General features: G+C 30.6%; 1 protein-coding gene across 6 annotated transcripts in view; it reads right to left on the bottom strand.

Annotated features, from left to right (window-relative positions):
* Positions 1-12,769, bottom strand: part of Ssdp (Sequence-specific single-stranded DNA-binding protein) — a 21,199-nt gene extending 8,430 nt beyond the window's left edge. For 2 of the 6 annotated variants that reach the window (XM_035863285.2, XM_035863287.2), the window contains exons 1-13: positions 10,899-12,763; positions 9,835-9,907; positions 9,697-9,758; positions 9,524-9,608; positions 9,323-9,364; positions 9,105-9,191; positions 5,873-5,980; positions 5,207-5,281; positions 5,048-5,096; positions 4,270-4,299; positions 2,648-2,859; positions 2,343-2,513; positions 1,773-1,973 (exon numbers count right to left, since the gene is read on the bottom strand). In XM_035863285.2, coding sequence (XP_035719178.1) covers positions 1,773-1,973; positions 2,343-2,513; positions 2,648-2,859; positions 4,270-4,299; positions 5,048-5,096; positions 5,207-5,281; positions 5,873-5,980; positions 9,105-9,191; positions 9,323-9,364; positions 9,524-9,608; positions 9,697-9,758; positions 9,835-9,907; positions 10,899-10,954 — 1,251 coding nt within the window. In that variant the 5' untranslated portion in view covers positions 10,955-12,763. Of the gene's footprint in view, positions 1-1,772; positions 1,974-2,342; positions 2,514-2,647; positions 2,860-4,269; positions 4,300-5,047; positions 5,097-5,206; positions 5,282-5,872; positions 5,981-9,104; positions 9,192-9,322; positions 9,365-9,523; positions 9,609-9,696; positions 9,759-9,834; positions 9,908-10,898 lie in introns of all 6 variants that reach the window. The other 4 variants (XM_035863290.2, XM_035863286.2, XM_035863288.2 and 1 more) reach the window with 4 other exon arrangements.
* Positions 12,770-12,824: the final 55 nt, after the last annotated feature.

Below are 12,824 nucleotides of genomic sequence, written 5' to 3'. Positions count from 1 at the left end.
ATATAAAAGAAGGAACAAGAAAAAAATAAATAAATGAACAACAACTAATAAAACAATAATGATAATAATAATAATAATAATAATAATAATAATAATAATAATAATAATGATAATAATAATAATAATAATAATGATAATAATAATAATAATAATAATAATAATAATAATAATATTAATAATAATAATAATAATAATAATAATAATAATAATAATAATAATAATAATAATAATATAAGACTATATCGCCTTTACTAAGAAAATCGCGCATTTATAAGTCCGATCATTATGTACTTTTTAACATTTTTTTATCGCCCAAATCGCTACTAAAAATATATTGTGCTATATGTATATATATATATATTTTTCTTTTATGTATGTATCTTGAAAAAAAAAAGAAAAAAAAAAAAAGAAAAATCAATAAATCAAAAAGGAAAAAAAGAAAAAAAAAAGGAGAAGAAGAAGCGCAAGCATAAAAACGTCGAGACATACTCCTTGTATATTGCCTTGGCTCAATTATTCGAAGCTGATAGTAAATGGCCCGTTTTTAAAATTCATATCTTTACCCCGTTTTTTTCTTTTTTATGGGCAAAATGTAGCAGGTCGATGCAAAAGCAAGAACTTAGGCATTTTTTAAAAAGTAATTTAGAAGTGTTACCACGATAAGGTTAATTATAAAATGGGTATGCGTGCGCTCGCTTAAAAATAATAATAATTATACTAAGTGATTAATTTCTCTTTTGTTCTCTCTTCCTTGCTTTCGCATTTCTATATATATATATATATGTTACAATTCGAATTATATAACATCTCGTCACCGTTATGCCCACTATATGTGTATACATATATATATTTATTATATATATATATATATATATATATATATATATATATTCCAATGTAATAGTTATTATCTTTACTGTTAGTATGATAAAAGTTAGCTGCGCTATATATCTGTGCAATTAAATCTGTTATAAATAAATAGTAAGTATGGAAAAAAAAAGAAAAAAGAAAGAAAAAAAAACGAGTGTATAAGTGAATTCAAATGTGTGTCAATCATCCAAAAATCCGAAAGTCCCCAAAAGAAAAAAGAAAAAAAAAAAAAAAAAAAAAACAAACAAAGAAAAAAGAAAAAAAAGAGAAAAAAAGGAAAAAAAAAGAAACAAAACCATTCTCTACGTGCTTAAATAAAATACTTCTCGACATTTTTAAATATAAGTTGGTACTCCATAAACGATAAAAGCATTAATTAGGGTTGCGGAGCAAACCCGAGGAATAATAAAGCCCGCCGAATACAATAAATGCCCGAACTATCTCAATAAAAGATAATATGCATACTTGTCAAACCGCTAAAAGCATTTGTCGGATTGTTAATTTGACGGATAATTAGATAAGGAGAGAAATTTTAATATGGGCTTGAATGTAACGCATTGAAAACTAATGTAGTAGTATAGAAAAGGAAGTTGCTAGAAAACAAGGCGCCGATACTCAGAGTATCAATATCAATAATTTTTTTTTTTTTTTTTTTTTTTTTTTTTTGTCAAAACTGGAAAAATGAAAGTGACGATTTCATTTTCTTTTTTTTTTTTTTTTTTTTTTTTTTGTTTTGTTTTGTTTTGTTTTTTTGTCATACTCTAACTAAGTGCGTGTTAATATTCGCAAAATATTTTGCCATTGGACGATACTTATATATCGCCGATTATATACAAGTCCATATTAACACGTCGCGAATAATCGCGTTAAAAGAATTTATCAAAGAATCTGCTAATACTCACATTCTCTCCAGGTCCTCCAAAACCACTCAGATTATAGTCACCCATTCCACTTCCGCTGTCTTCTCGTGGTGTTCCTGGTCCACCATTAGCTGGACTATTCTTCATTCCATCAAGACCATCGCCATTTAAAACCGGTCCCATTGTGTTAGGACCCATAGGTCCCATCGGACCACCTTCTGGACCTCCGGTCATTGGAAAATCCTATGACAACGTGATAACGCTCTTAATCATAACATTTTTTGAGAGAGAACAAATGAGAAATATGTGCGTTGTTGCATTATTTTATAATTTGAAATGAAATAAAAATGGTATTCGATATAAATACATATATATCTTCTTGAGAAAATAAAAAGAAAAAGAAAAAAAAAAAAGACAGGAATGACATCGAGAATTAGCAATCGCAATAGACAATGGTCGTATCCAAATTAATGAAAGAATCATTTTTGGTATATCGACAATGTCCTTTCATTTCAATGAATGCTGTTATCACATGTTCTTTTTTCTCTTTTAATGAGAGAAAATTTCCTTCAAAGAACTTAAACACGACCATGCCCATACTCGTATGCTTACTCCAGGCATGTTTCCACCAGGTACGGGTTTCATCATGGTATACATATTTTCTCCGCCGCTATTACTGCTGTCCTGAGGACTGGGCATAATTGGCGTGCCTGGGCCCGGAGGACCAGTCGAACCTGGTGGACCTCCGTAGTTACCCGGCGATGATGACGAGTAATTCATCGGCTGTACATAATGAATCGCATTAAGCGTATCCAAATTTTCATTTGTGCATAGCGACAAACTGTGGCGAATCGCAATACCACGAAAAAAAGCATTACAATAGCACGAATAGTAATTTATAATTAATATAAATGTACCGTTGACGTATTCGGTTGCCACTGTTGTCTTCCAGCTGGTCCAGCCATACTCATAGGGGGCATACCAGGACCTCCTGGACCACCAGGACCTAAACTACTGTTAGGAGGTGGCCCTCGCATTCCGGGACCATAACTTCCAGGTCCCATTGGACCCATACCAGGGCCTCGTGGAGGATTCATTCGTGGATTCATAGGATTCATTCCTGGAGGGCCTATAGAAAAAAGGAAAAATATGTGCAATCTTTAATTATGTTATTTTATATTTTTTTATATGATTCTAATTTTATGTTAATACTAATGCTGTTCACGATTTTATAGACTGCCGGCAAATCATGTACAGACAGTACGTGTTAATTTTAAGCTTGTTAAAAAATTAGATTTAATTAATACATCTTTTTGAATAACATTAGATACAAATTTTCTCTATGACCTCTTTTCGAGAATATAACGTTGTAACTTGATAATTTTTTAATTGAAAACGATCTTAATCGAACTGCATCCATTGTAACAGTTTAATTATCGCAATCTGCATATGAGTCATATACTATATTAAGCATAATATATAGCTATAAGTTTAGCCTTCAAACATCAAATAAAACTCATGCTTTGCCGGAGTCTATATTAAAGCAATTGGATGACATGCTAATACAATGATTATGTCCGCGCATACTATCACAAAAAGCTCATGCTAAGAATAAAAATAGCATTGACATTTTAAATTCATACTATACTCAAGTATTAAAAATTAAAAAATAGAGTATAAATATGCCACAGTTAATATGACGTTTTCAATCCATTCTCGAAATTTTGTTCTTTATAAAACAAACTCTTAAATCCTCGTAATTTTACGAATATTAATACATCATAGATGTGTAATTATTTTATCATGAAACATAAAATTATATTGTATTTTTGTCAAAAATTCTTTTTCATTTATATTTTTTTTACACTTAGCACATTTTATGAATTGAAACAGAATATTAGATATTTATGCATGTGTAACATGTTGTAGTTAGACACAAACAAATTGAATAATCCATTTATAATGATGATATATTTTTTATAAAAAAAAAAAAAAAAACAAAAAAAAAAAATTCGTGTTTAATTCTATTAAGTGCATAAATATGTATTCGTGTATAAGAAGTACATACTCGATTCTCAAATATTCCTTCCCAACAAATATTCTGCATATTTCAAATGTTTCATATTTAAAATAAAAACAATAAAACATTGAAAATATAATATGTGTATTATTGTATTTTAAAAATTAAGAATTTTTTTGCAGAATTTGCTTGTAAAGGAATATAAAAACAATCCACAATTTCATATGTCATTGCATATTTGCAATTGATAGAAAGCTTGATAAAAGTAAAAGGTATATTTGCTTGCATGATATAAAATATTGTAGAAGTTTCATATTGTTTAAACATGTTTATATTATAACTGCCATGCTCAATGCAAAGATTGGATGAGCAACTAATTCGCAAGGAATTTGCAAAGCTAGTGCAACTCTATTTTAAAAGGTGAAAACATAAAAATTGAATGCAAAGAGAAGAAAAAAAATAGAAGTTAGGCTTGACTAAGTCATGTGAGTGTGATTCGGTTGCCGAGTTGCTTCCTACCTTGCCACCCTACAAATTCTCCAGCTTCGCCTGAGGAACACAAGAGCACACATTAGTACGGCAGGTAGGTAAGGTCAGGATGATGGCCATAAAGCCTAGTTATTCTACAGTGGTGTAGGGGAATAATATTTTAACTTAGATATATTTATATATATTTATATATATATATTTATATATATTTATATATATTTATATATATTTATATATATATAAAAAATGTATGTATGTGTGTGTGTGTGTACGCGCGCATGTGTATTATAAAATAATATGCGTATATTTTATACCTTTGCCGTTTTCAAAAAATATAATCTATTGTGTGTATATATATATATATATATATATATATATATGTAAAAAAAAAAAAAAAAAAAGAAAAGAAAAGAATAAGAAATAATAATTAAAGAATTATTACTGATAATCATAATAAGATTTATGAAAAATTAAATAATATAAAATATTTTCCAAAGAGTATATAAACATATATATATCATAAACATAAACTATATATTATAAACATAAATTGCGATATGTAAAAAATAATATAAATTATTAATAATAAGCAAAGATGAGAACTACACCACTGTTTATAATTAGACAATTCAAAAACCAATCCACTCCACATCACAGCAATCCAATCCAATTTTTAAATTACTTATTCATTTATTGCTGTGTGGTTTTTGGTACGCATGCGTCTATGCCATTCTCCTCTCGCAACACTTGTCAATGCCAGAAAAAAAAAAACATGATACCAATATATATATTATAAATCAATTCTTACCTTGCCTAGTAGGATCCATGCTATTTGGCATCATTGGTTGTCCAGGTGGCTAAAATAAAAATAAAATGATTACATATTTATGATACAATACATTTGTGTTAAATTTTTTATCAATATATTATAATATCTAATATACTACAAAGTAATAATCAAGCTTACCCCATTGAAATCATTTCCCATTTGTGGCATACGTACTCCTGGTCGTGGGCCAGCAGGATACCTTGGACCCATAAACTGTAACAAGAAATAAATCCACTGTATATTTAATAAAAATTCTCATAATAAACTTATATGTATAAAAAATATTTCAATAACAATTCATTATCAATATGCAGTTCATAGAGTGAACGATAAGTTGAGTAAATCATGTAAAATTAGTCGTATCAAATTATAATCACTTCCTTATAAAACAATTACAATATGCAGTATTCCTACCTGAGAAGTAATATGTTATTAATAGAGTAATGATATATATTATATAATATAAAATATATATTATATAAAATATATATAAAATAATTTTACATATATTTGACTTAATAACTCCTACATATAAAATAAACTTTTCTTTTGTACTTTATTAACATTTGTTAGGATAATACTTTTACAATTGCTCTTTCATTATCAAATAAACATAGGAAAAAAAAGAGGAATAAAAAAAAAGAAAAAAAAATAAAAAAAAAAAAAAAAATTAGATGATGAAAATAACATTGAAAGGAAAACAGTGACAATAAATAAATGATTTTGGGTATACAATGATGTAGTGTAATGAGTGTGGAACAAGTAATTCTTCATGAGCGAGAGTGTGTGTTGAATGGCGCTTACCTGAGTGGACATCATCTGCGAGTGTGGGGGCGGGGGTGGCTGGGGGTGCTGGGGGGATGGCTGTGATGAGGGGTGTGTGGGCGGAGATGGTCGCATTGTCGAGTTGTTCTGCAACAAGCAACGCAAACGACAGACATGTAGCAACACTGCGATCCAGGCAACAGCTAAACTAGAAGGCTCAGGGATGATCGTGTTAATATACTAGATATTTTTCAACATCTTACAAATATGTTGATTGTTATAGCCAACAAATAAATCTACATGATATTTTTTCAATAAATGGGACTTCATTCTGTTGTATGTACATTTGATATCACATTTTATATTGTTATGTATAATATAGTAAATATGAAATAATATATTAATTTGTTTTGTCATATTTATAAAAATTAGAATTGATTTTAAAACTGCAATACACGCTTTGTACCATATTATGTATTAATAATTGAACATTTCAAAATTATATAAAAAACATTGTCTTTATCATATATAATAGACTATGTTTCAAGAAATTCAGATTTTATATATTATTTTAAGAAAGATATTTCTCTTTATTAAAAAAAAAGCTATATAAGTCATAGATTCAATTAGAAATAATATTTTTTAAAGAAAAATTCAAAAATAAATATATATATTAATTAAAAAAAAAAAATAATAATTTTAAAAAATGTTATGTAAATAATAAATATGTACATAAAAAAAAACGAATAGAAGAAAAGAAAACAAAAACAAATAAATGCAAAGCAATAATAATATATGAAATGAAAGCATAACAGCATAGCTCTGTAAATTGATGAAACAAATGAAATGAAACTTAAATTTATATAAACATGCACAACATTGCTTGATAATTGTAATAATATTTTAACAACATAATACAACAGATTTTAAAGACGATCACCTTATATTATACATTGTACATCACAGATAATTATCCTTTGTTAAAATAATTACAATTTTTATTTTTTAACAAACACATGAGGTTCTTCTTGAATTAATTATTATGAATCCAAAATTATATAGCTTTTTTGCAGCAATTTAATTTTTCTCTATGACACCTTGTATGTCATATTTATAAATTTTAAGTCATCCCGCACAAGAATAATTCAACGCAAAAATAATAAAGATTTGAACGAGCAACATATGCATAACTAAATTTTTTTCCTTTTTCTACATGTATATATATGCATATATACATATGTACATGTGTATTCATACGTGTATATTAATATGTATACTAATATATACATATATTCTTAATTTGTTGATATCCATGAAATTTTATCTGCTTTGTTTTTTTTATATACAAGGTTAAATTTACAGCAATATTTCAGGAGACTGTTCTATTCTATAGATCATTTACAAAAATATTAAATTACTATATAGGGAAGTTTATAAATTATATCTGCAATATTTTCCAGAGAGTATACGCTTGGCTGACTAGATTAAATTTACAAAATGCATTCATTCGATATACTGTCGAAATTTGCATTTGCTTTTTTAAATTATTGTCATATAAAGTATATATATATATTTTCATTTTTTTATTTTTTAAAATAGAAATTATTTTTAAAATAGACATTTAGCACAATGCGTTAAGGCCACAGTAATATTCGTTATTAAAAACATGAATATTGCATACATATACACATAGCATATACACATATTATAAATCCTATAAATATCTTATATATTTACTGATAGCCCTTCTTAAAAAAGAATTTAAATATACATGTGCGTATATTATAAATTGTCTTGTCTAAAAATTTGAAACTGTATCGAGTAAAAAAAAACGGAACTTTAAGAAAATAATGTCAGCACAAGGTCAAACACTCAACTGAGTTATGTGCATACTATACTGGGATTTTCGAGCTAGTACTATTCTAACATTTATATAACCCTTGTCTGTGTGAAATGTCTAGACTTGCGTTATTCACTAAAGAAATAAGATAGAAAAGTTAGAACAAGGACGCACATACAAGAGTTAAATACATAGCAAAGAGAAAAGGAAGTATATATGTAAATACAGTGTAACAAAGCATAACAAGAATATTATTTCATTGTACACTTGTATCAAAACGAACATATAACATAAAAAGTATAGATAAAGAAAATTAGGGTATGCATTTCTTATATACATTTTTCTTTAAAATATAATCTTTCTTAATTTTCCAAACTTTTAAAGCTTTCTTGTATAAATTCGTAATGGATGATCATATATAAAATATTTACAAAAACATTTTGATTCTACCTATATGTGTCATCACTTTGTTATTGCATAAGATTTATGTTAAGTATTTTCAATATACATTTGTGATAAAGATATTTTATATATATATATATATATATATAATTACAAATAATCATTATAATTTTATTATCGATGTAATAAAATTTGAATATATTGCATGCTTTGAACTAAATTTAATTTACATGATATTTAAATATAATGATAGTAACAGATAAATGTTTCGGTAGATAACATATGTTAATTCAATAAATTATCAATGAAAGATATTAGATAAAAATCCAGATACTAAAATTATATATAACAATATTTTAAAATTAAATTATCTGTCTAAGTAATCAATAATTCTGTTCGATATTTGAATGATTAAAAATCCTATTGACTAGATAATAATGTAATTGAACTATTCAATTACCAATGTGAATATCCTTCATTTTTTATTTTTTTTTAAAAACTGCAAACATGCCCCTAATCATAAGAGAACTTAGAAATTTAATAAATCGTGATTTGATGAACTGTTAACCTCGTTAATTCCCTTATATTTTTGTCTTAAATATAAAATTTGACGATGACGATATGAGCGCACGCACACACAGATACATGTACGTGAGCAAGATGTGATTACGTGCATCGTAGCAAAAGAGAGCTAAGGGATATAGTATGACTACACTCATGTGTGTTTGTGTAAATGTAATGAATGAATATGTATGTAAACATAACAATGACAAATGACAAATTATTTTCATGTTGTCATTTATATCTTAGATAATACTTAATTATCTTCGTGAAATATAAGAAAATACATAAGTAATAATGTATCTTTTTCTTGCACTGTTCCTATAAAATATTTATATAATTACTATTATTTTCGCGAATATATATATATATAATATATTACCAATAATACTTTCAGAGTAAAACTTTTAAGTGGAAGTATATTATAATTATAACTGATTACATTAGTTTCAAAAAACAAAAACTTACTGGAAAGAATGCTGGAGGCATTGGACCACCAGGCATACCATCATTAGGTGGCATCTGTCCAATTGGAGATGGAGCTGGGCCAGCATTCTGCAATAATGTTTTTGTTATGTATTGCAAAAGAATATTTATTTTATATAGATATATATATATATATACATATATGATCGTATATAAAACAAATAAATAAGTAAGTAAAAAGGATATAATTAACAACTTACATGTGCAATTCCATTAACGCCATAACCACTGTTCACAAAACCCTGTGACAAAAATATTTATCGTATCAGTCTAATTGCATAAGATGCCTCAAAAGATAAATTATTTAATGTTATTTTCAAATAACAAATGTTATCATAAATATGTTTAGTAATAATCGAAAATAATATAAAATTTGCTTAATATGTTAAAAAATAACTTACATAATCATGAAAAGCTTTGGCCTCGCTACTGTGTTCACATGAATCTCGTCGTTCTGGTGCTGCGCAATACAGATCCCAAAACACACTAGAAATATATTATATCAATTGTATACAAATTAAAAATTGTTCAATGTCATAATAAATTTTTTAAATATCTGATCAATGTAACTTACCACCACCATGAATGTAAAAACCCAGGTGGTTCTCCAAGCGTTATATTTTTCTCCCATCGAATCTGTACGACAATAAAATATAATTAATAGTCATATATTCAATATAAAAGCATAATATCGTTATACCATCAGTCTTACCTCCGATAGGAATGTTTGTGCTGCTTTTTGTGCGCCAACATGAAGAAGGTATTCGTATACATACAAAGCTAATCTAAAAGGATAATAACAATTGATTATTGAATCATTGATTGAAGTTAATTCTATATATAAAAAAGGAAAAAGAAAAAAAAATCTGACTTAAATACTCCATGTGATGTGAGAAAGCATTCATATAAATTGTTTTCATAAATGAAAAATATAATTTCAATATTGTAAATGTATAAAATACATTTTAATTTTTATATATCGACGATTTTACATCTTCACAATAATTATAATATAAATAATTAAATTAATTATTCTTTGAGAATCTCTTTGCTGGTACATAACCATTACGGTATATACCATTTCTTTCATGAAAGATACAAATATGGCGTTCGAAATTAGACTTCTCTGCCAATCAAACGTCTCTATTCAGTGACAGCGTACAACACTTAAGACCGCGTGAAAGCAGGTTATGCGGCGAAATCTTAACTAAATAGCTATCAACACGGACAACACACGCTATCTCCTTAGTCCTACGAGAGCTAATGAAAACAAAAACTTTCGACCGTCGCCATCTAACATTTTACCCTCCAAATTTTAACACAATCGAATGATCCATTTGTAAACAATAATCGAAGGAACATGAAATGTTATCGAAATGGAACGAACCATCGCGAAATCGTACGCTGTTATATTATGCGTTCCAAAATGGAAATTCTGAATAGATAAATATTTCGAAGATCCATTGAAGTCAGCCATTGAGATACGATTTTCAAATTTAAAAATATAAATTACGACGATATGATTCAAACGATTTCACTTAAATACGAACAACCGGTATTAAAGTACGTACACGTTTTAAGGATAGCACAATGTCAAAAAGCAGGAAAAAAGAGAGAGAGAGAGAGAGAGAGAGAGAGAGAGAGAGAGAGAGAGAGAGAGAGAGAGGAATGAGAGAGAGAGAGAAAAAAAAAGAAGGAAAAATGGAGTCACTCGTCGATCAATCGGCATGGATAATATGATGAAAAAATGGATTTTGCTTAACAATAAATACATACTTTTCTCTGGCCTGAGCATCCGATGGTACGCTGGACCCCTTTCCCTTCGCGTACATCGTTGTGATTTGTCAATCCTTCCAGCGTAAACACAGAACAGTCGTCAGGTCGAGAAGTGAGCAATGTCTGACTGCGGCTATCGTTCGAAGGAGGAGAATTGCAACGGAGAGAGTGAGAGAGGTAAAGAGAAAGAGAGAGGGAAGGAGAGAGGGAAGGATAGAGCGAGAGAGGGGTGGATGGGGGGTTAGAGGGGAAAGGGAAAGAGTAGGAGTAGGAGGAAGAAGAGGAGGAGGAAACGGACGCGCTCTTGGCTACCTTCGTATCTCTGTGAAAACGAGGACGGGGTGGGGGAAAGGGAATAAGAAGAGAAAGAGAAAAGGATAAGAGGGGGTAGGGATACGAAAGAGGAAATAAAGGAAGAAAAAGTTGCGCGTACGAAAAGCGGAAGAGGATGTAGTAAAGCGATCGCTAGACTTTTCAGAGAATTTTCCTTCTCTCTTCGTGTCTTATTCCTCTTTCTCGTTGGCGTCACTGTACAACTAAACGAACGAGGCGCAGACGCTTCGCCTCATATGACATGACAACGAATCACGGAAGAAGAGCCGCGTCGCGTACGCGCATCGTCGTATTATTGTTCCTTTTTCTTTTTCCTTTCTTTCTTTTTCTTTTTTTTTTTTCTTATTTATTTTTTTATTTATTTGTTTATTTCTTTTATAGCTTCCTCCGCTTTCATTTATTTCTTTTCCTTTTTTTTTCTTTTTTTTTTTTTTTTTTTTTCTTTTTTCTCGCAGTCGTATCGTCAATTTTTCTCTGTTATATTAGAGCCCGCGTCGTTGTTCCGTTACTCGTCGAACTCGGCCGCGTTCTCTCGTGTCTCACCTCTAGGGCACACTTCACGATAGTTTTCTATCTCTATCTCTATTTTTTTCTTTTTTTCTTTCTTTCTTTCTTTCTCACTCGCACGCTTTCTTTCCCTCGCTCTTACTCTTTTCAAGGCTTATTGTTCTCCAATGGAAATCGCGGCGCGTCTCTCTCTCTTTCTCTCTCTTTCTCTCTCTCCTTTCTCTTTCTCTCTCTTTCTGTCTCTTCTCGGCACACGGCGGCGACGATGGCAAAGTCGTCGTCGTCGTCGTCGTCGTTGCGCGTTCGGTCAATTCACTCTCTTCGCTCTTTTCCCTTCGATATGCCACTCACCTCAGCACACCTCACCTCACTTCACCTTACCGCACCGCACCTCACCGTACCTCACCTCACCTCACCACACCGCACCGCACCTCACCGCACCGCACCTCACCTCACGCGTACCTATCAGTCAACGACGACGCACATACACGTGCACGCGCCACTAAAAGACACGCGCAAGAGTCAGGTACACGTAACAATCACAGAGAAGGCGTCGCGCGCACACACCGATTTCACGTTGTGTTGTCGTTGTTGTCCGTTTGACGTCGTCGTCGTCGCCGCCGCCACCGCCACCGTCGCTGTCGGTGTCGCCGTCTCCGTCGCCTTCGCCTTCCTCGTCGTTATTGTCGTTACTGTTGCGCTGGCTGTTACTTGCATATACAAGTTTCCAAATTTTTGTCGATGAGTCGCCCTGTCGTCCCTTCTTTTTTCCGTGCACTCGTCCTAACTGAAAATTTTACTATCGTACGCCCCTATCGTTACATACGCGCGTTATCGGTCGAACAAGGACGAAAGGTAGTATCAGGATAACACGTATGCGCGGAGAGGAATTGAACTCTCACGGTGTTGTACGCGCGCACAACTTCGGAAGTGTGCTACCTACTCTTTCGGCTTCGCACGCGACGACGACGACGCACACGTATACGCGTCTCGGAGGATCGTACTCCCTCTCCCTCTCTTTTCTCCCCTCCTTTTTCTCCCCATCTCTCACGCTCTCTCTCTCCCTTCCTTTTACTTTCTCTGTCG

This window comes from Vespa mandarinia, chromosome 7, assembly GCF_050613455.1.
Source record: "Vespa mandarinia isolate Hongniang chromosome 7, ASM5061345v1, whole genome shotgun sequence".
NCBI classification, from domain to species: domain Eukaryota; kingdom Metazoa; phylum Arthropoda; class Insecta; order Hymenoptera; family Vespidae; genus Vespa; species Vespa mandarinia.
This window is presented reverse-complemented; position numbering and strand designations above follow the sequence as displayed.